General features: G+C 42.8%; 1 protein-coding gene across 6 annotated transcripts in view; it reads left to right on the top strand.

Moving 5' to 3' along the window:
* The window catches only part of ralgps1 (Ral GEF with PH domain and SH3 binding motif 1), a 158,592-nt gene that overhangs the window by 46,115 nt on the left and 91,643 nt on the right, over positions 1–20,834 (top strand). For all 6 annotated transcript variants that reach the window (XM_061259994.1, XM_061259995.1, XM_061259990.1 and 3 more), the window contains 3 exons: positions 6,558–6,647; positions 10,209–10,301; positions 19,915–20,041. In XM_061259994.1, the coding sequence (XP_061115978.1) occupies positions 6,558–6,647; positions 10,209–10,301; positions 19,915–20,041 (310 nt within the window). The remainder of the gene's footprint in view (positions 1–6,557; positions 6,648–10,208; positions 10,302–19,914; positions 20,042–20,834) is intronic.

The raw sequence follows: 20,834 nt of genomic DNA, 5'->3' as shown, positions 1-20,834 counted from the left end.
GACCTTGCTGTAACCTTCCCGTTTTGAGACTGCCGAATCAGATTCAGTCCCTCCATAAAATCGCGCTCGCCCTTTTAAGTTCGCCTATTGATTGGTGTGCATGTCTTCAGGTTCCATCAAATAAGTTTGTCCTAAATTTGTGAAACCGACTGAACGCTGCATTGCACCTCATTAGTTGGACATCGATTTGTTGTTCATTCTGTTTTGTAGCAGACTAAACAGAGATTTGTTGCTTTGTCTATGAAATGGACTTTTTCTTATCTATCTTATGAGGTGCAATACTGTGTTTACAAGGCGTATTGAATTGCAATTCATTGACTTATTATGCACCCGGAACATGTCTTTATTGAGTTGCCGAATCCGCAAAGACTATACTGAGCATTTGTAGCGAAGTTTATTGACAGGGTGATTTAAAGCTGCATACTTTGTAATTGTGGCTTGCGAGAATATGAACCAAACAAGAACACCGATCAAATGAAAGCTGAACATTTTGGTAGATGATTCACAATTTTTAAAAGGAATGGTAATAATTTGTGAAGCATGCTACATCATAAAGCAAAGTGACTTACTGAAAAGCTCCTGGCTCACAACCTGCCTCATTATTCCACCAGCCTTTGCTTCATATTCAAAGTATCACACTGGTTTTCTCTCCCCCTGCCAACTTCTGTTTAGCCGTCTGCAGCTATTCGTCACGAAGCGGTTCCAAGTGCGCTCATACGTCGCGTAACATTATCGCCATCGCCCGCGGTGCCTCCTAACTGGAAACACGAGGTGGAAATGGCGTTACCAGATTTTAGTGAAGCTTAGCCACCTCACTTTCCCCCCTCTCCTTCTGTGCTCCTCGCTGTTCCTCTACTTATTGAGCAACAATTCAGCCAAGAGGGAGGTGGTGTTACAATTCAGCCAAGAGGGAGGTGGTGTCATGCCAGTCTGAGGGAGGTGGTGTCACAATTCAGCCAAGAGGGAGAGTAACAGAGAGACAGATAAACAGATGCCACCTAACCGTAGTCAGGCCTGTGTTTCACCATCACTATGGTGTCAGCTAACACTGCAGGAGGCCTCGTCGATGACCACGCCATGGTGGTGTCATTCTGTGAAAGGTTCTCATTGGCAGGGTGTTTACAGTCATTTTGGAGCTGTCAGGCCAAGCAGGTGAAAGCAGGTGGAAACTGATCTCTGTGCGTCCTTGAACACCATCATTAATCCGCAATGAGAGACCAGTGGACCATGTGACTTGTCTCGGCTTTGATCAGCAACTGTTCGCAGTTTTTGCATTTGCGGAGACCTTCCTTCATATCAAGGTTTCATATAAAATATTTGACCTCATATAAAACGTGTTATGTTATTGGAGTTTTTTGTGGTGGTGCAATAAGTATTTTTGTTGTGTTTGGCTGTATGAGATGTTGTTTGGATCTTTGTGTTCCATACCAATCTCAGCATGTTTTATGTTTGAGCACTACAGTGTTTGCAAGTAATTTTCAGTTTGGCTGGATGTTATGAACCTATTTCAACTTATCTGGAATTGTATTCATTATGTGTATGAAAGTATGATTTCCCCAGGCCTGGCTTAATTTAATGCACTGTTGAACAATACAAATGACCTGTCATTGGGTTATCAGATTTACGGTATTTCAAAAATTTTTCCTGCCAAACAAATAAAAGAACCGTGTGTCCTGTAATGAAACACTTCTGCTTCCTTGGCCGGATTAATACAGAGCTTTATTTGAAAAATGGATGTGTATACAGATCTAAAGGCTTATCCTTGTCTGCCTCCTATGTAATACTAGAGGTGTTTTATCACTGCATTAACAAGCTGGCTGATGTGCTGTCTATGGAAGAGTGGATTCAAACGAACTCACTCCGTCGTTCTAAGGGAATATTCAATTCAATCAAACCAAAAACAAATCTTCTAACCTTCTTGGATTCATCTGGGGTCACATTGCCAAAAATGTGTGACACTTTGTGTTTAACATCATGGGTTCTTAATAATTGGTCAGCCAATATAAATGTTTTAGCTAAAATTGCCTATTTTGTGTTAGACACGTCTACCATGTTAAGTGCAGCTCAATTTCTCATTTCAATGAACAGCATGAAAAATAGCACACTGAAACAATTGATTGTTCGCAGCTACACTTTCTATATACTAGCTATAATACTATGCATACATATTTTTGTTGCGGTTATTAGTATGTGTCCTTTATAAAGTTATGAGCATAATGGTCTTGTCATGTCAGTAAAACCAGTTGTAAACTTTATATTAAACAGCCTGGTCAGCCCCCACTATTTGTGTTTGTGTCCAGTGTAGTTTTATCTCCTATGGTTTGAAAACATCTGCTCACCCTACCCGAGTCTCAGAAATCTCTTCAAGATTTAGAGTGTAACTACTTAGAACTATAACTGTCAGGGAATAATTGGATTGACAAGGACCTGAAATAACTGATTGGCATAAAGAAGCAATTGTGTAGTGAGTGTTGAAAATAAAGGCATTAATCACCCGTTAATCTTTTCGACAGATGCTATTTTGTCTGTGATTATATCACAGGAAATGCTCTTAATGCCAGATGGTCTGAAATTCATTTGTCAGAGAAAGAAAAGACCCTGGATGAAGTGATGAAACCACTTCCGTGCTTTGCACAGACACATCATTAGCACCACGAAGGGAGAAAGCCAGAAGCGTTTGGGGACGGGGAACGGGGGAGGATGGACGTAAGGGATCTTGCAGACTTTACTGTGATGTAAACTAAACGGGGGCTGTGGCAGTCAAGTTGCGCACACTATTGAGGTACTGATTGTCTTGGTTTCCATGCCAAGGACAGCTCTGTTTGACATTGGCTGCCAGCTCTTCTGCCGACAGCAGGCAGTGTTTGGCTTAACATTTCTGCAAGCCCCCCTGTCCTCCTCCGAACCCACAGCCACTCCACCATCTGCACTCACCCTCATGCGTTCGACTACCCGTAACCACTGGTGGAAAAAGTGATGGCGTAATCTAATACAGCGTGATCTCGATTGCAGCCTGCTCTAACTCTGCCCTTTTTTCTTCCTCTGTTGTTCTGCAGTTGCCATGGCGAACCCATGGCCTTGCCCTTCTAACACAACGCGATAACGGTTATGGGTCTCCGATAGTTTTAATCTCTTAATGAGGATTGGCGGTCCTTTAGATACGCGCTCACTGCCTTTGATCAGTTGCTGATTATGAGTGAAAGCACCGTCCTTCAGAGCGTGGCGGTGCATGGAAAGATCTGACGCGTGTCCTTTAGGTTGTGACTCCTCTCCCTAGATTTCCATCTTATCACTTCTGCACTCTCGTTTCAATCCCATCGCTTTAATCGCTTTGAAACCTGCACAGCTCTGTGTTAGACATGCCAGTGTGCTGTAAATTATAGCAGGTAAGGTTGCCAGACTGGGCTTGCTTTCAAACGCAGTTTGTACGTTTTGCTCCCCTTTCTTTTTGAAAGATCTGCAGGCTTGTCCTTCAGATGGGCAACGACCAATCCATTTACCAGATTATATTTTGCCCGATTTTACTTCATTAGTGCACAGAGGCAGGGTGTGGTTGGGCCTGCAGGCCTTTTGGCTTATGGCCTTGAACGCGCAGTACCGTCTTAGCTTGTCGCAAATCGCAGACGCGTGTTTGCCATGGTGGCACAAGGGCGTCTTTCTGTCCTCTGCCCTTTTATTGGAGGCTTTCGCACAAAAGCGAGTCAGAGCCGCGAGGCGGCAAATGCTACGCCTGAATCCACACTCTGTTCCCCTGCCTTTGTAACACATCCAAATTTAAAGGGCCACATGCAACGTCCTGGAATATTCAGGAGAAGGGACCCATTGGTCTTTGAAAGTACAGTCCACTTATTTTCCCCCCAGTGCTTCAAGCCCCAAAACATTTATGGCTCACGCCGGTGCAGTATTCCTAATAGCGCATAATGAATTAAGTGTTTGGATCCAGGGGCAAAAAAAGAGAACATTTTTATATAATTTGTTTCGCTGTGCTGCAGCTTTCAATGACCTTGTTCATGTTTGCCACGTTTCCTACTTCTCCATGTTTTGAAGGGTAACTTAATGTCCCGGGTTCCTCAGATTTAGCCTTTTGTGACATGTTATTTTATGCTAGCTTTTTTAATTTAACATTTAATCGTTTGAAGTGGTTGGTTTGGCCCTTGAAACGCAGAAAGGACATTTGTACTGTTAATGATGTGTTTAATAAGATGTGGGATCGTGCCGAAATTGTAGATGCATTCTGTAGCTGAGCCACTGGAAGTCACCAAAAAGGCTACCACGGTGGTTCTGAACCATTTGCTCTTGGTCAGTGTATATTACTCCCTATAAACAAGTTTGTGTATGGTGAAAGAAGCCAGAGTGTTATAAATAAGCAGTTCAATGCCGATGGATGTGAAATGTTTGGAAAACATTTATCATTAATCTTGCGTGAATGAGCATTATCTTGAGTTCCTTAAAAACAGAGCTAAAGGGGGGTAATGTGCAGCATGCAGGTCCTGTGCCCACAGTGTGGTGTGCGCTTTCCCCTGCGCCCTGGATCATTCATGTATGCACACATCCCACTGCAGCAATCCCCTGCTGGAATCTGTCCTTCTCATTCTGCTTGTATTTTGGGGTTTGAGCCTGTTTGAAACGAGCAACAGCGAAAGCGGCACTCGCTTCTCTTATTTGTTTATATTGCTGTGTTTTTATGGTGCATGTCTCTGCATCTGTTTCACTGAGTCAAGAGGTTCTTAAATCACTATCGTATGAGGCTGTCCAAAGAGATTACTTAATGTTTCACAGGGAATGCGTAAGTTTATTTTAACACTGCAATGTGAATTATCGGTTTGAACGACATTTGTGTTTCGTCTTCCGGGGATTGGCCCAGGCCTGTCCCAAGCGATTTCCCCGTAAATTCTGGATTTTTAAGGAATTTAATTTTGAAACGCATGCCAGCACCAACTCTGAACTTTGTTTCCGTGCCAGATTCTCAGCAGATCTTTCTGAATGGATATTTCCTGCAGTGTCCTTGACTGGTCAGAGACTCTTTGTGTCAAATGCCTTTAGTTTATCTGACAGAGACCGGCCAAGAATCTCTCCAAGTTATGATTTAAAGTAGATTTTGTGGAACAATAAATATCAAACGTCATTTTCCATGAATATTGGCAGGTGTACAGTAAACTGAGAATACGCGGGTTTATTTTTTGACACGGGATGTGTTTATTATATTGTGATCCGGAGCTCAGTGCAGGATTTTGGACTCTGATTCCACATGTGGCAGCCTGTTGCTATGATGGCAGTCTTTGGGTGCTTGGTGAGATTTCTCTGTAACTATGTGTGAGTGTGGGAGGTAAATACTGTGGTCGTGTAGGGGCTCAGCACGGGTTCGATGGTGCTGTGATAGTGCCCGCAGCTCCAGTGTATCTCGACCGCGTCTCTGTTGAAGGTTGGCATACAGGCTGGCATGCAGGCTGACATACAGCCGGCAGTGGCGTTTCCCAGGGAGGGACGGATTGAATTTCCATGGCTTTTGCACAGAAGCGACTCTTCTGGTTGATCGCGTGCATGCACCAGCTAAGCATGAAGCGCTCCCCTCCTCTGTGACTGTGTGGTGCAGCAGGCCTACCTCCTCTCCGTCACAGGCTGTCTGTACAGTCTGTAGACCCGCAGATGAGGTGTGAAATATGTTCTTTTCATATGAGCTCACACACAGATTTGACTTCGGCAATAATCTGCTCCCTCCTCTCACATTAAATATTTATACATGGTGGCTGTCAGGTATGCTGCACGGTAAATCTGCAAAGCCCGTTCTAATGACGCCTCCTCCAGTCACTTGTATTAGCCCGTGGTGTGAAATACAGCACAGAACATCAGCACGTGGTCAAGGGAGAGGTGGATAAAGGGCCACTTTGCTCTCGCAGCGAACAACAACCGCTCCGGGTGGAGAGTTGTCCGGTGTAGACCTTTTTATTGGCGGAGTCAGCCAAAACACCCCCCTCTTACTGGACCTCTTCTTTGGACTGAACGCTCCTGCTTTGCTTCTGAAGTTTGCTGCCCAGCATTATCGTCGTGGCTCTGCTGTTTTATTTAACTCTGTTTTTTGGTCTGGGGGCCATTGCTCAGTGTATGGAGGACACTTTGTGGTTTGAACACAGTTACAGTGAGGGAAATCCAAGTTATTTTTCAAGATATTTTTCCCCTGTCATTTCATTGGAAGGCTGTGATTTATTATGATTATTTTTTTTGTTATTCAGTGTATTTTCCAGCATTTAGCGGTGGGAAAAGGAATCTGTTCTTTAGCAGGCTTTATTTAAGATAAATTCCCAGCAGTGGAAACCTATAACATCTTAAGAGCATTGAGGCGTGCACATATTCCTCTGTGTCCTGATGCCAATGTACACTTCACAGTGAGGTTGCCGTATTAAACACAAGCATTGAATAACAAGCACTGTGAAGCCCCCCCAAACAACTTGGCGCTCCTAAATTTGCGTGAAAAATGTTATACAAGTGAAACGCATTCGGCGTTGGCCCAGAGTATTTGTAAGACCTTCCTTTTCTGTTTTTATTTCTGTTTCCTGTAGGTCAGCTTCTGGCTTGTGAGGGAGATACTGACCGCGCATACTCTGAAAATCCGAGCTGAAATACTGAGCCACTTCGTCAAAATTGCTAAGGTGAGTTTACAGTCGAATGTTGGCTTGTTTGAAATTTGTGAATTTTTCCCCCAGGTTTACAGAGGTGGTTCAGGGGCACGTCCTCCCCAGACTGGGGCTTGTGGAACTGCCTGCCCTCTTCCATCTCCCACACGGGGTTGTAAACATGTCCCATGAAATTGAACAAATTCTGTATGACATTTGCAGAGATGTGTAAAATTGCATTAGCTCACCTGGCACAGTTAAAGTTGTGGCCTGGCCTGTTGCTGCCTGGTTTGAGGCCGCCCCCTCCCCCGCCAGTTTGCGTCCGCGGCCCATTCCCGTGGTGTCTGTCTGTCTGTCTGTCTGTCTGTCTGTCCTCTTAGAGTCCTCCCATCTGGGGGCATTAGTGTGACAGGCATAAGGGCCACTAATGTGAGACCTGCGTGGGTGTGCAATTTTGTCCCTTTCTTGCATGTAGCCTGTATTCTCAGGTAGGGTGCGGAGAGGGTAGGCCTAGTATCAAGTGACACGTAGAATTATTCTTGCTGCCAAAGCATTACGCAAAAGAATAAAGTATAAAAGAAGTTCCAGATGGTTTAAGTCGGACTGGAATGTTTTTGGAAGGGAGGTGAGAGATTTTTGGGGGGGAGATTTTTGGGGGGGAGGATGGCGTTTCTCTGTCTGCACAGTTATAAGATAACAACAAATAAACGGCATCTTCCATGACGGTATTTGAAAGTCCAACTGCTTCGGTCCGCACAAAATCTGCTCAGCATTGAGCATTTGAGCTTTTAAATGAGGTGCAGTCTAACCTAATGGGGATTGAAGTAGGTCAGCATATCCGTCAAGCTTTTCAACATTGCAGCAGTGTTCTGCACAGACACACGTTTTTTTCTGTTTCTCTTCTCATTAATGTCAACATGTTTGTCTCCAGTTCTAACTTTATGCATTCCTTGCAAATGTTATTCTCGTTTAGTCGATTGAATGGTTTTATTTTTTCTGGGCTTGCTGGCTGTCATGGGACTAATGTAAAAATTTGATTTAATGCTGAAATGTGCATTTTGCTGGAAATGGGGTACAATATATGAAGGTTAAGATGTAAGACTGTAAATCTGGGGATATGATTTTTGGAATGGTTAATGTATTGAATGGCTGGATTTAGCTGCATTTTCATTTTTGTCTATGCGTAAGTCTAGGTTGCCTCTCTTTCCCAATACCCTGAAAGACTGCGTGTACATGCATGTGTGAATGAATGTGCATCCATGTGTGTGGCAGGGGATGTATTGAGTAACATTCCTGCCCTTCCAGCATAATGTGCCGGACATTGTCCGAGTTTCCATCTTTGGAGGATATGGGGAAAAACACAGAATTAATTTCTAATTTCTCCTTGCTTTCTCTCTCAGTCCTTGCACCATTCATTGCTATTATCTCGTATTACATCATTCTCCTGGTATTAGTTGGGGAACTGGGCTTGTGACCTACAGGTTACTGCTCTGTTTTCCTGGTAGGACGCTGCTGTTGTACCCTTGGTCAAGTTACTGAACTGTATATACGCTCAGTGATCACTTTATTAGGTAGACCTGTACACCAGCTTGTTAATGCAAATATTTAATCAGCCAATCATGTGGTAGCAATAAAATGCATAAGAGCATGCAGACGTGGTCAAGAGGTTCAGCTGTTTTTCAAATCAAATGTCAGAATGGGGAAGAAATGTAATCTAAGTCACTTTGACCGTGGAATGATTGTTGGTGCCAGACAGAGTGGTTTGAGTGTCTCAGAAACTGCTGATCTCATGGGATTTCCACATCTCTACTGTAACACAAATAACCACGCATTACAACAGTGGTATGCAGAAGTGCATCTCTCACACAATGCGTCAAACCTATAAGTGGATAGACTAGAGCAACAGAACACTTAAGTGTAAACAAATAAGTCACACAATCCAGCCTAGAGCATGCTGTGGCTGTGGGGTGGTGCTGACTGGTTTGATCATGTCTCTTCAAACTGGGGTTCCGTTTAACCCTTTAAAGAGTAAGTTTATTGGAATTCTTCAAAATGTTGAATTCTTAGTCGGGGTAATAGAACTCCATTGCTTTCTATAGAGTACCAAAGTTTTGTCATCACCCACCCCTATGGTTCTGTATTATCCCATTCATTTTTTAAATAAACATTTCAGAAAGTCCCTAGCTAAAGGATTTTAAGCCATGAACCAAACTATCCAGCTACCAGATGAATCATGATATTATACAAAAGATTTTAAAGCAAAGAAAACACCTAATGGTAGTTCAGTCGGTTCTTGGTTTCCCGACATTAAATAAACGTCTGTATCTTCATCACCACCTGACTAATAAGCAGTGTTCATTACTTGCTGAGCAGAAACGTTCAAGACCGTAGCAGCCTTCTGTTCGTGCGGCACAAGCTTGAGCAAGCCCACGGAGGTGATGGGGGAAACAGACATGCAAATGACAAAAACAAGCGGCCTCCTTGGCTCACGTCTGCCAAGGGGAGAGTGCTTCAGGGGTCAGATCTCAGAGCGGAAAAAATTTGAGCATGTGAGAGCTGTGACATCATGGTCCCAGAACACCCTGCTCCGTGAAACAAACAATTTTTGAAAATTAAACGGGCCTAATTTTCAAGGTAAGAAAAAGCATCCCAGATTCTATTTAAGAAGGAAATTAAAGGTACAATAGGTAAGATTTTTGTGTTAAAACATTGTTACAAGACCATTGTAAATCCCTTCCTATCATTGAAAAAGGGTCACTGACATGTTGACTCACCCTATGCCTGTGTTTATAGTCCTTAAATTTCAAAATATGCAGTTGATGGGCCAGCACTCTACCAGAACATTGTATAGCTGTACAATCATTCAAGCTCATTGGTTGAAAATTGGTTCTAATTGCCACAGCCAATGATGTTTAAATGTCAGTGCGTTCACAGAGAAGGGGTGGGATAGACAGTGTTGTGGTTTCAGTGTGTTTGTTGCTGCAATTCCTCTCTTGACCGTTGGAAGTCTGAAATTACCTATTGTACCTCTAATTAGTGGTGTTAAACATGGACTCTCCCTTTCTCTCTTTTCAAAAATGTTTGCTTCGCTGCTTGATTGAACAACTTGTATGGTTAAAAAAGAACTAAATTGCAGTTCAGACCATTCTGGACGGGGTGTTGTATTTGGTGATGGAGACTGGAAACTGCCCCTGCATCATGGATCATGGAATAGTCCAGGATGTGAATCCTCTGATCTGTAGGCTGTTATCATTGTGTTCATCAGCCCATTGAAATAATTTATGTGCTTATGATGTCAGCTGTTCTGGTTATGATGTTTTTATTTTTATTTCTTTCCCATACTTTGTAAAATGGATGTGTTTTGGGGGAAATATATCAGTCAGCAATCTTTCATTCAGGCCTTTTGATATCTTTCTTTCCTTTTTGCTGCATAGTAGGAATTTCACCGTTTATGGATTGTGGGTTGTAGAATTATTTATTTTATTTATTATTTATTTTTTCAAACAACGTGGTTGGTGACTGCAACCTGACAATGATAGCGGTGTGATTCTTGCTGTTGATGGTAATTTGGATGCCTCTTGTGTTCCTCTCCCACAGAAACTGCTTGAACTGAACAACCTCCATTCGCTGGTGTCTGTAGTCTCTGCCCTGCAGAGTGCCCCCATCTTCAGACTCAGCAAGACCTGGGCGGTAAGAGACGGGCGTGGCTGGGCAGGTCGGGGTGGGGGGGGAGATGGTAGTCATCTAGGCTTCTGGAGCCAGGATGGGCTTAACGGCCTGCGACTCTGAACACCACCCTGACATTGTGTCATATTTCTCACTGTCCTTCTTAGGCTTGAGAGCACATGGCACTGGTCTTAACTCCCCAGGCCTGGGTCAAATACACCATTGTTTTGGATTCAAATACTTTTCTTGATTGATCTTGGAATTGAGCCAACCAAGAGGACCAGAAGGCGGGCTTTGCACTTTTTTATGAGTATATATGTATTTGACCCAGGTCTGTCACTCACATAACTCATCCCCAGGTTTGCCTCTCCGTTCACCGCGTTTTGGTCCAAATGACGAAACCCAGCATTTCCACACCGCCGCTGACAGACGTCAGCTGGAAGGCATTACGTAGTTTGATGAGCTGTAATTGATTTGTTATCAGGGCCTTCTTCTTTGGAAAAGGTGGCTCCACACCCCAGACAGGATGTGCTCGCCTTGCTTTCGAGGGCGTGAAAATCCTCTCTTTTCTGCTTCCTGTTCAGGTGCTGGCTCCACTCTGTGAAACTTCATCCTGTAATTACTTTGCCATGATTCAGCTGAGGTTGATAATAGAGACTAGTCGTGGTTTTGAGTTATTCTTCCAGGCTATGAGCTTCCCAGCCTTCATCCCTCTGCAAGCGTAATGTGGCGCTGGGATATTCCCATTTTGTTCTCCTCTGCTCTTTCATCTTCTGTAAATTGGTTCCTTAAAATGTTTCTGTTTTTGAAAATCAACTGCATTCCCCCCCACTTTTTTTGTTGTAAACCGAGGTTGTGAGAAAGAAAGGCAGAGGGTGGGCTATGGACCTACAATATGATATTCAAATAACAGCTAAGGAAATGACGGGACCATTACGGTTCAAACAAGCGGCCCTTCTTTTTTATGACCCTTACAGTATGTGCTCAGTCTTACTGGAGACGGAAATGGGAATTCCATAATGAGCCCACCAACATTTTCCCACATTTTCAGGGACCACCAGTACATTTTTTACCAGGTGGTGAACATGAGTGGGGAAAAATGCTTCCATGGCAACCTCAAAATCTCAATCATCCCTCAGTGAGTCTAAGCCATCTTTGTCCTTTTTTACTATGAATTTTCAGTGCTTATAGAAACCTGTGTTTGGGGAGCAAAACTGAAATATCTGTCACAGTTAGTGCCAGCGTTGTTTCACCTCAGATTCCTTGAGATCCTGAAGCGCAGGATTCAGACTGAGCCTGGAACTTATCTGCTACTTTCTGTATAAGCAAGTGACAGAGGGATATTTCACAGTCCCGTTTTGAGGAACTCTAGTGCACTTGCTGTCCTGAAGAGTTTCTCACGTGTAATCCCACTTCAGTAAAACGATGGTGAACTTGTACAGGCAAGCCATTGAAAGTGCTTTTAACACCCCTGCCAAAACGCTACTTTGTTTTCTTTTTCCGTCGGGGAAAGACAATGTTATATTTTTATATCGCCGAAGACTGGAGCGGTACATGTGACCTGTGAAAGAGGAGCTCTGTGATTTACCGGCAGTGCTGACCTAATGCATCCAGACAGTGGAAAAGACATGTTAAACAATTTCACAGGGAATAAACTAAACATGCTCAACCTCTCAAATGTATCCAAATAAAGGCTTCAGTGGTTAGTCACAGCATCTGTTTTTTCCTGGGTTTAAAAAAATAAATCAATGAAGTAGTCTGTTAACATACTGCAACTATTTATTAATTAACTATTTATATTTTTGGGAAATATGACAAAACAGCATTTTGTTCCAGTCTGTTCAATCAAAGCCACTTGCAGAATGCTCTGGTTTGTTTCTCTGTTTAATCCTGATGGACAATAACCGTTTCATGATACGCACCAATTCGCCCCTCTCTTTGTATATTTGAAAAAACATGCATGAGATTTATACCTGTAATTAATCTTCTATTTTTTTTCTTTTTTGTGTTCGTGAGAATGATTATCAGTAAACACGAGCCTTGGGTTATTCAAGGATAGGCTCAGTGTGGAGCTAGATACTTTACAGACAATAGATGAAGTTATAAGACGTGATGAAACTATGTCTCAGTTGGTAGAGCATTGCGCTATGAAAAGCAAAGGTTGTGGGTTTGTTCCTGTAAAAATACTGAACAAATGTTTGCATTCATATCCTGTATGTCTCTTTGGATAAAGGCATGTAAGAAGAGGCATATCGATGAGCTGTGATGACCTGAGCGGTTTGTTTTCACTTTGGACGTCTGCAGGGAACGGGCGGTTGTGATAATGAGGATGAAATGTGCCACTGCTGCAGTCTCTGTCTCCCCAGACAGCCCTCCTCCTCTTGCCAGGACCATTAGCTGTGGGATGCTAAAACGGGCAAATTTGGAAATAGTCCCTGACCGATACGCTCGATAGTATACAGTAGTATGCTGACACAGCAGTGGCTGCTGGGAAAAGGGACAAATGCACTGGAGATGAGAGAGTGAGGCTCGCAAGAAAGCAAAACAAGGAAGGGTTGATTCAGTAATCCACGTGTGACGGAACTTAGTCCATGTGCAACACCCAAACTCTCATCACCCAGGCAGGAAAGGCAGACACCTCAGCATTAACTACCCTATCCTGTACACGGTCCAGAACAACGTACTCTTTGGCAGGCTTTTATTATGAAAAATAAAAGTAGGAGTCGGCTGAAAATTCACGGTCTTGCCGTGGTCGCCCGTTTTTAACTGCATCTTGCTGGTGTTCCAAGTGGACCGTGTTTCAGAACATAACAGTTTCCACATAGGTTTTTTGACATTTATTTATACATTTTTATTTTACTTTTTGCTGTTTTGTATTTACTGGTAATGGAGTATGGAAAAACTGCCTGCTGGAATTACCAATCTCTGCCTCTCTCACCAAGGTCATTTCTAATGAGTGTAATAATATGCATTTTCCTGGTTATTGCTCTTGAGGAGACATGCAATTGTGTATGTCATTTGTTCCAGCCCATTAAAAAGACATTTATGGCTTTGGACCCTTTAAACTTGTTCAAGTTCACCCTCAGTTTAAAAACGTGCATTAAAAACACAACGTGTGTGTAATAGAAGAACACTACTGTGGAGGCGTATGCCAGCGACAATGTAGTAAGTGTGATCTTCGAATGGAGAATTTCATATTTCTTTGGCATTTTGTGGTTCAGTTGTCATGATTCTTGTTGCCAGAGTGCTGATGGGCACTGGGTATCAATTTATTGATGTGTGTGGTCTGGTATCAAACCGGCATGTGTCGGTTAATGTCCGTGGGCACTTGATTGGTGGACCAGTCACCCATTGAGGGTGGATTCCATGCTATCTGCAGTCTTGATATCTTCAGATTGCCCCCTGCACTACAGAAATACTGATTTAAAAAAAAAGCAATGTCTGATTTCTGAGATGAGCCACAATGCAGTCCTAACGCATGCAACACCATGTCACTCTGTCCAGTGGTGGAGTCGATCTTGCTCACAACCCAAATGAGTCCAATGCAACATCGGTTTGAAAAAGGAGAAATGGGCCCAAGAGTGTTTGGCATCTTGTGTGAAAGGGGATGAAATGGCAATGCAGCATGGGATATTGGGGCCGGTGGGATTCCAGGGAGAGCAGCCTCAGAGACGCCCCCTGTGGACGCCCACCGTGCTTCTCTTAACATGGAGTTCCCAGGCGGACCCACAGGATGGAACAGCCTCCGTCCCTGAAGTGTATACGCTTTCAGTCCTGGGCACAGTTTTCCGCTCCCTCCCTGCCTCGTCCTTTCACTTAACGCACACTACAATGCCAGAAATAACATTCAAATGCTGAAAACACTTCTTCTTACATACATTCCTCTTGAGAGTTTTTTTTTCCTGATGGTGCTTGCAAAAATAGGACTTTTTAAACTTTTTCTCACAGAGACTTATTTTCTCGATTGGGTGGGGCTGTCCGTTACATTCACATAGTGTGCAGGGTATTTAGAGCTGTAGAGTGAGGAAGCAGCTATGTTTCAAGCAATGTCAGGGCACAGTTAAAATACAGAATCGACAGTGTACAAAAATAGATTTTTGTAAAACATTAATGGCATTCACATACAATTTTTAACAAGGAAATGGGCTGAGAATACTCCTTACCATAGAGCTGATGGAATTGACAGTTGGAGCTGCTGTACTTGAAAAGATGTTGCTGAACTCATATGTTCCATGAGGCTTTGCAGACAGTGGTGGGCATCGCTCAAACAATGCGTGTGTTGTTAGGGTGTCTTATACTGGATTTATTTCTGTCCTGCTTCACATTATTCATCTCCCTTCCGGCTTCTGTTCAGAAAAGCTGTCATTAAAGTACTTCTGTCAGGGCTGACACACAGTGTCTTGTTCATTTTGATCTACAAAGCTCAGCGCAGTGAAAATGACGGTGGGAGATATCGGTGCATCAGACAGGAGTAAACAACTTTTCATGTATGCTGTCCTGCCCTTTACTGTGAATGAAACGGTGAATTGTAGCTCTCACGTTGTTTGACATGGCATAATAGGCTCACTGCATTGCAGTGTGCTTTGTGCCGGTGGAAAGTTCTGTGGTGTCAGATACTGTGTTTGTATGGAGGTTTGACTCACTGTGGCTCTGTGGAGCATGCGGTCTGGTGGATAATTATAACGGACCTTCACCGGAGTAGTGCCACAGTGCTGGCTAATTAAAGGATTCCTCTGGTGTGGAGAATTACTGCAGTTTACATCATAAACGGTTTGTGTGTACAGTACAGAGCAGGTGGTGGGACAGCACCACATCCGGTTCCTGTAAAGCCCCACACAGCCGTGTCCGTTAACAGGCCCAATAGGTTACGGCACACGGACTATATAATCTAACAAAATTATCTGGAATTTCAACACGATCCATACAACTGCAGTTTGAGCCAGGTTCATCCATCGAGCTGGAGCTGCTGACAGAGAGCTCTGGAAGAGACATGGGTTTGTCCACCTGTGTGTCCATCCCTGACAGTGCATACTGTAGTTCTGCTCTGTTTGGAGGTGGCGCTGGGGGGTGAAGGGCAGAGAGTTGAAGCCCTATTTCACTTCCGCTTCGTAGAATATGTTTACACAGTTTCTTCCATCTGCAGCCTCTGACATTGCTGAAAGGCCCTGTCCGAAACCTTTGTTCCAAACGAGGGAGCTTTGAAAGGCTTCCAATGGAACCTTGTTTGCGAACTTGCTGGAAAGCATGGCGTGTGTTTTTTCATAGCTGTTGTTCTGTGTAGGTTATGAAAATACTGTGCAACTGATGATATGCTGTATAGATTTCCATGGGGTTATACCCTCTGTGGGCATCAATCAGTCATGAGTCATTTTTAAGAAGTCGCAGAACTTCCTCTTCCAGCTCTGTCTGCTGGAGATCCTGGAACGGTGGACAGAGAGGGAGTGGTGGCGGGATGAAGCTGTATTCCTGGGTTTTTCCACAGCGCTCGTACTTCCAGCCTCTCTGAGAGAAAGCAGGCAGACGGACAGCGTGCCGAGTGCCGTTTCGGTGTTTCTGGAACATTCTCTGGGTGTTCTGTGGGCTTAATGTCTGTTTATTAAAAAGATGAGCCAACATCCGCCGTTCCAGTGTGGAAAGACCAGGTGGCTGAACTGGCTGGATAGGATGGACACACACACGTGCACACACACACACACACATGCCTGCTTAGCTATATACACGTGCACAAACAGTCCCATTGATTCATTCTCAGGATGAGGCAAAACATTCTCTTGTCCAGTATATGTGCACATACTGAAATGGCCAGCATCACTTGATGCATTTTATTATTATTTTTAAATAGCTGATGTGAAAAAAAACAACAAAAAAAAAAACATTTCTACCAGTCCCAGAGTTGGGATCAGATTTTTTTTGAACCGTCAGGCTATTCATTCACAGACGTACACGTATATGGTGATATATACTGCATGGTTCACCATCAAAGCGTTTAGCAGTAGATGCTGAAGGCCAGCAGTGGGAGGCAGAATAGAGAATAGTGTTCAGTTCTGACCTGCAGAGCAGAGGTCTGGTCCAGTAAAGCTGAGGATTATTTATGTGTCAGTTTATTGCAGTACGTGCCATGCCATTGTTTGGATCCATTCTTCATGCACTTTATCAGCCAGTTTCCCCCGCCGGCCCCGAGCAAATAAATCGCACTTTCCCTTCTGCTCATAATATTTTAATATCATGTGATTAACAGATGTTCTTGTATCCTGACCTGATGGATAGTCAAAAAACGAAAATGTAATCTGAGTAATTCCACAATGGAGTCTTCAAAAGGTCCATTCAGTTTGGCTTCTACATGAGATGACTGGATAACAGTGGACATTTCTATGCATACCTGTACCCTCCAGAGGCTTGCGTGAAACTTAGTGTTGTCACCCTTATGGTCACTCTTCGCTTATCGAAAAGGAGTGCAAAGGAAAAGTTAGGCTGGCTCTGAAGCTTTATTCGAAGGCAGACGCATCTTTCTTTCCGTTGGAAGGCTGAGGGGATTTTTTTGTGCCTGCCGGATGCAATGCAGTCACGTTTGAAATCGGCGAAAGTATTTTCCTTCGAAGGCCGTGCGACTGTCGGGACAGGTTTCCAGACCAGCCCCTGATGTTGCCCAGAGGGAAGCTTAATTGTGGAAATAACCCGTTACTAAAAAAGCTGAAGTGCTGCTGTATTGGCAAATTCTACCGATTTAAACCAGGAACACTGCAAAGGGATTACAGACTGCACTGCAGCAAAGTACCCATACCCTTTCCAACTGAAAAACATTAAGCAACCGGAAAACTGGTAGTCTACCACTAAATGCCAATGTCAAACCTGGCTTTAACGTGGGTTTATTGCATCATAGGGCAAGGCCATACCATATGCAGTCTTGATGATGGTGACTATAGCTGTGACTGTATCAATTGACTCCCATAGATTTGTAAAGAGACAGAAAAAAGCAAAAGCCAAACTCAAGAGGTAGCTGAGTGTATGAAGTCCCTAGAAACAGTGGCTTGGCTGTAGCTTTTGCCAGCAAGGAGTCTGGAGTCAAGCCGTCTGCTCTTTTAAACACTTTGGTTTTGATTAGAGGCTTGAACCAGACATTTTATGCATGAACTTCATTTCACTCCTCTGCTCTGGTACAGGACCTCAAAGGACAGAATAACATGTGTATGATCAGTAATACTTAATAATTAGCAATGTTTTGGAGGAGCTGTTTCTGGATCAAAGATCAACCTGTTCCAGAGTGATGGAAAGAGGAAAGTGTGGAGAAAAAAAAAAAAGGAACAGCTCATAATCCAAAGCATACCACCACATCTGTCAAACATGGTGGAGGTAGTATTACTGTTTGGCTTGGGCATGTATGGCTGCCACTGACATGGCTCACTTGTGTTCATTGATCATGTCTCTGCTGATGGCAGCTGCCGGATAAATGCCAAAGTATACAGAAACATCTTGTCTGCTCAGATCCAGGCAAATGCATCAGAACTGATTGGACGACGCTTCATCATGCAGCGGGACAATGATCCAAAACATACAGTCAAAGCAACCGAGGAGTTTTTTCGGGCTAAAAAGTGGAATGTTCTTGACCCTGAAACAAACAGGAGCTGAAGTGGAGCTAGCATCACCACGGAAGATACCCAGCATGTTTGTTTGAGTATATAGTGGAAACAACAACAAAAAAATGTGTCACTGACCAAATACTTATGGACTGCACTGTAGTATGTACTATGATATTACAGTATAAGCCAGCAAAGAATGTGATTCTAGCATCCATTCCAATGCACATCCCTGCTTGTATCTATTCCCCAAAGCTTTGCTAGAGAAACTTCCACTTCATCTTTCATCACTACTACGACTGTCTCCTTTTATTTCTGAACTAAATAGAAAAATTGAAAAACCTATATATTATAAACTTAGATATTAAACTGAACAATTGGGATACTCACTGGTTACTTACTGGATGAGTTCAGAACCTTAATAAAGCCCTATGTAATTGTATAAAAGAGAAGTTGGTTCTCATTGTCCTACCCTGTCTAAATAAAGGCATACAGTATATACTGTATCCTAGCTTCTGCCAATTCTCCAGTTGAGGAAATGGCCCCTGTTTGTGGACTCCACTCAGTATTCTTGGACAATCATCTACAGCCCATTTCTAGAAACATTTTAGTGTATTAAAGAGCATTTCATTTCTTTTTAATGGCCTGTTTCTGCAAAATCTTCTATTCATAATGCTGCAGCAAAAAGGTAAATTAAATAAAATAAATAAATTTTATATATATATATATATATATATATATATATATATATATAATTCTCTCTCTCTCTCTCTCTCTCTCTCTCTCTCTATATATATATATATAGATAGATAGATAGATAGATAGATAGATAGAGAGAGAGCTTTTAGCCCCTTAAGTATCGCCCCCTTTTCTGAACGCAAGATTGAAAATGACATACCCAAAATAAAATGGTTACTATTCTTGAACCCTTTTGACTCCAGGCCTAATGCTGATCTCTTCTGAAAGGTAACCCTTTGGGGTTTGTTTTCCAAGAGTAGAAATTAAGCAAAAATATTATTTAAACAATGTTACAGACACTTAAAAACAGTGGAAGTGATAAAAAAGAAAAGATTACAGAAATACAGAAAAACTTGGTTGGTTTGAGAAGAAATTTCATAACATATATAAACATTTCAAACAACAAACAATTGTATGCGAAAGTGTGGCTCTGTTCTAACAGAGTAGAGTAGATTTTCTGTTTGAAAATTTGGGGATTAAAACTTTTTAGTAAGCAGAAATCAAAATCTTCAAGAAAGAAAACCCAATTGCTGTGCTTTTTTGTTTTTGTTTTTGTTCCGCAATGGAAATTCTTCCTGAGCATTGGGTTGATGAGCCTCAGTGCCTATGAGAGCAGGGGCTATGTGTTCTTCAGTCTGTTTCAGAAGCTTCCAGAAGCTTACTTTTCATTTCAACACGGGCAAAGTAAATTAATCAGACTGGGAAATGAGGCTTCTTTACACGTGGTGTTGAAAAGTGATATTTATTTTACTTGTTAGACAGATTTCATTTTTTTTTTTTTTCTTGTGCAATTATATATTCTTATTTTTTTAACCCATACATAAAGTAATTCTTACTTCAGAAGCAGATGTCTGTCTGTACTTTGTGTCTGGGTTCTGGGCTTTTAAAGATGGAAACCAGCACACGCTGCATGCCTGGGAAACACATGGAAACTCCAGACTATTTTTTGAACTGCTTTTGTCAGTGTGTAGCTGGACCAGACTGTTAGACCATTCTATCCACGTAAGGCAGATGCATGTCACCTGAACGCAATTGGATGGGGTGAGTGTGTCTCCCCCAGGCAATTAACATTCTGACATCTTCCTTTTGTCATTTATCTTCCTTGACTGCTGTTAATGTAATGCAAGACATAGTTTCAGCAATCCAAGGGTTGTTCAGACATACAGGGGTCTTAACTTACAAAGGTGCAATGAATTTCATTATTTCTCGAGTGTTTCTTGAAAAGTTACCATATGAACCATGGATGTGTGAACCATGCTGCCCTATATTTTGTGACCAGTGTTTGGCCAGTTGAGTGATTAATGATTTTTCTGCATCTCTTACAGCTGATAAGCCGGAAGGACAAGGCCACATTTGACAAGCTAGACTACCTAACATCCAAGGAAGAGAATTATACGCGCATGAGGGAGTACATCCGGTCACTGAAGATGGTCCCCTGTATCCCCTACTTGGGTGAGTCTTCTTGTACGGTTTCTCTGCTAGTTCTTGTGTCTTAATACATCAAAGAGTCTCTTTGGCTAGTTTCCTGTTACTGTTGTGCTGTCACCTGTCCATGTCTTCAGAGGGTTTCTGTTCCACTGGTCTGTGTTCAGGAGAGTCTAATTTCTTCATTTCTATCTGTGTGTTGCAGGAGCTTGTTGAATGTTATCATCTTTTGTCTGATGGTTTTCATATCTCATGGATGATTAAGATCTGGGTTAGCCGGAATTGTTGGAAATCTTAATTTGATTCCCCGGTTATATATTTGAATAATCTTGTGTTCTTTATTGCCTAAACCTTCTCCATAATTGGCTGGGTGCAGGTGTGGGTTTGTGGGTTAAAATGGTTGATGGAGTTCCTGTTTTCAGTTAAGGTCCATGTCCAGCAGAGGGTGTGAAAGCGTTGGCTGTAAACATTTGGAATTGTCACACGCCAAGTGACATCCTTGGAAATATGATACGGCAGTTCTCACCAACCTAGAGAGAGCACACCCAAACTGACACAAGAACGAATACTTTACTTCCCCCTTATGGGTTCTGGGAAAAACAACAAACCGCAAGGAAAAACTGGCTCATCACCATTTCAGGCATTTTACTTTCATGTTGTTTCTTTGACAAATACCACAGTCTCTTGGCTTGTACTCCTGGTCATGGAGAGGAGTTCACTTTGGAGCACCTGGGCCGATTAGTTGCCCCACCCCAAGTGTATGCTCTCTTCCCCGGTGGGCATGGCCGGGACAAATCCAATTCTCCAGCAGGCCGAGTGC

Source organism: Conger conger, chromosome 11 (assembly GCF_963514075.1).
Source record: "Conger conger chromosome 11, fConCon1.1, whole genome shotgun sequence".
Classification (NCBI taxonomy): Eukaryota; Metazoa; Chordata; class Actinopteri; order Anguilliformes; family Congridae; genus Conger; species Conger conger.
This window is presented reverse-complemented; position numbering and strand designations above follow the sequence as displayed.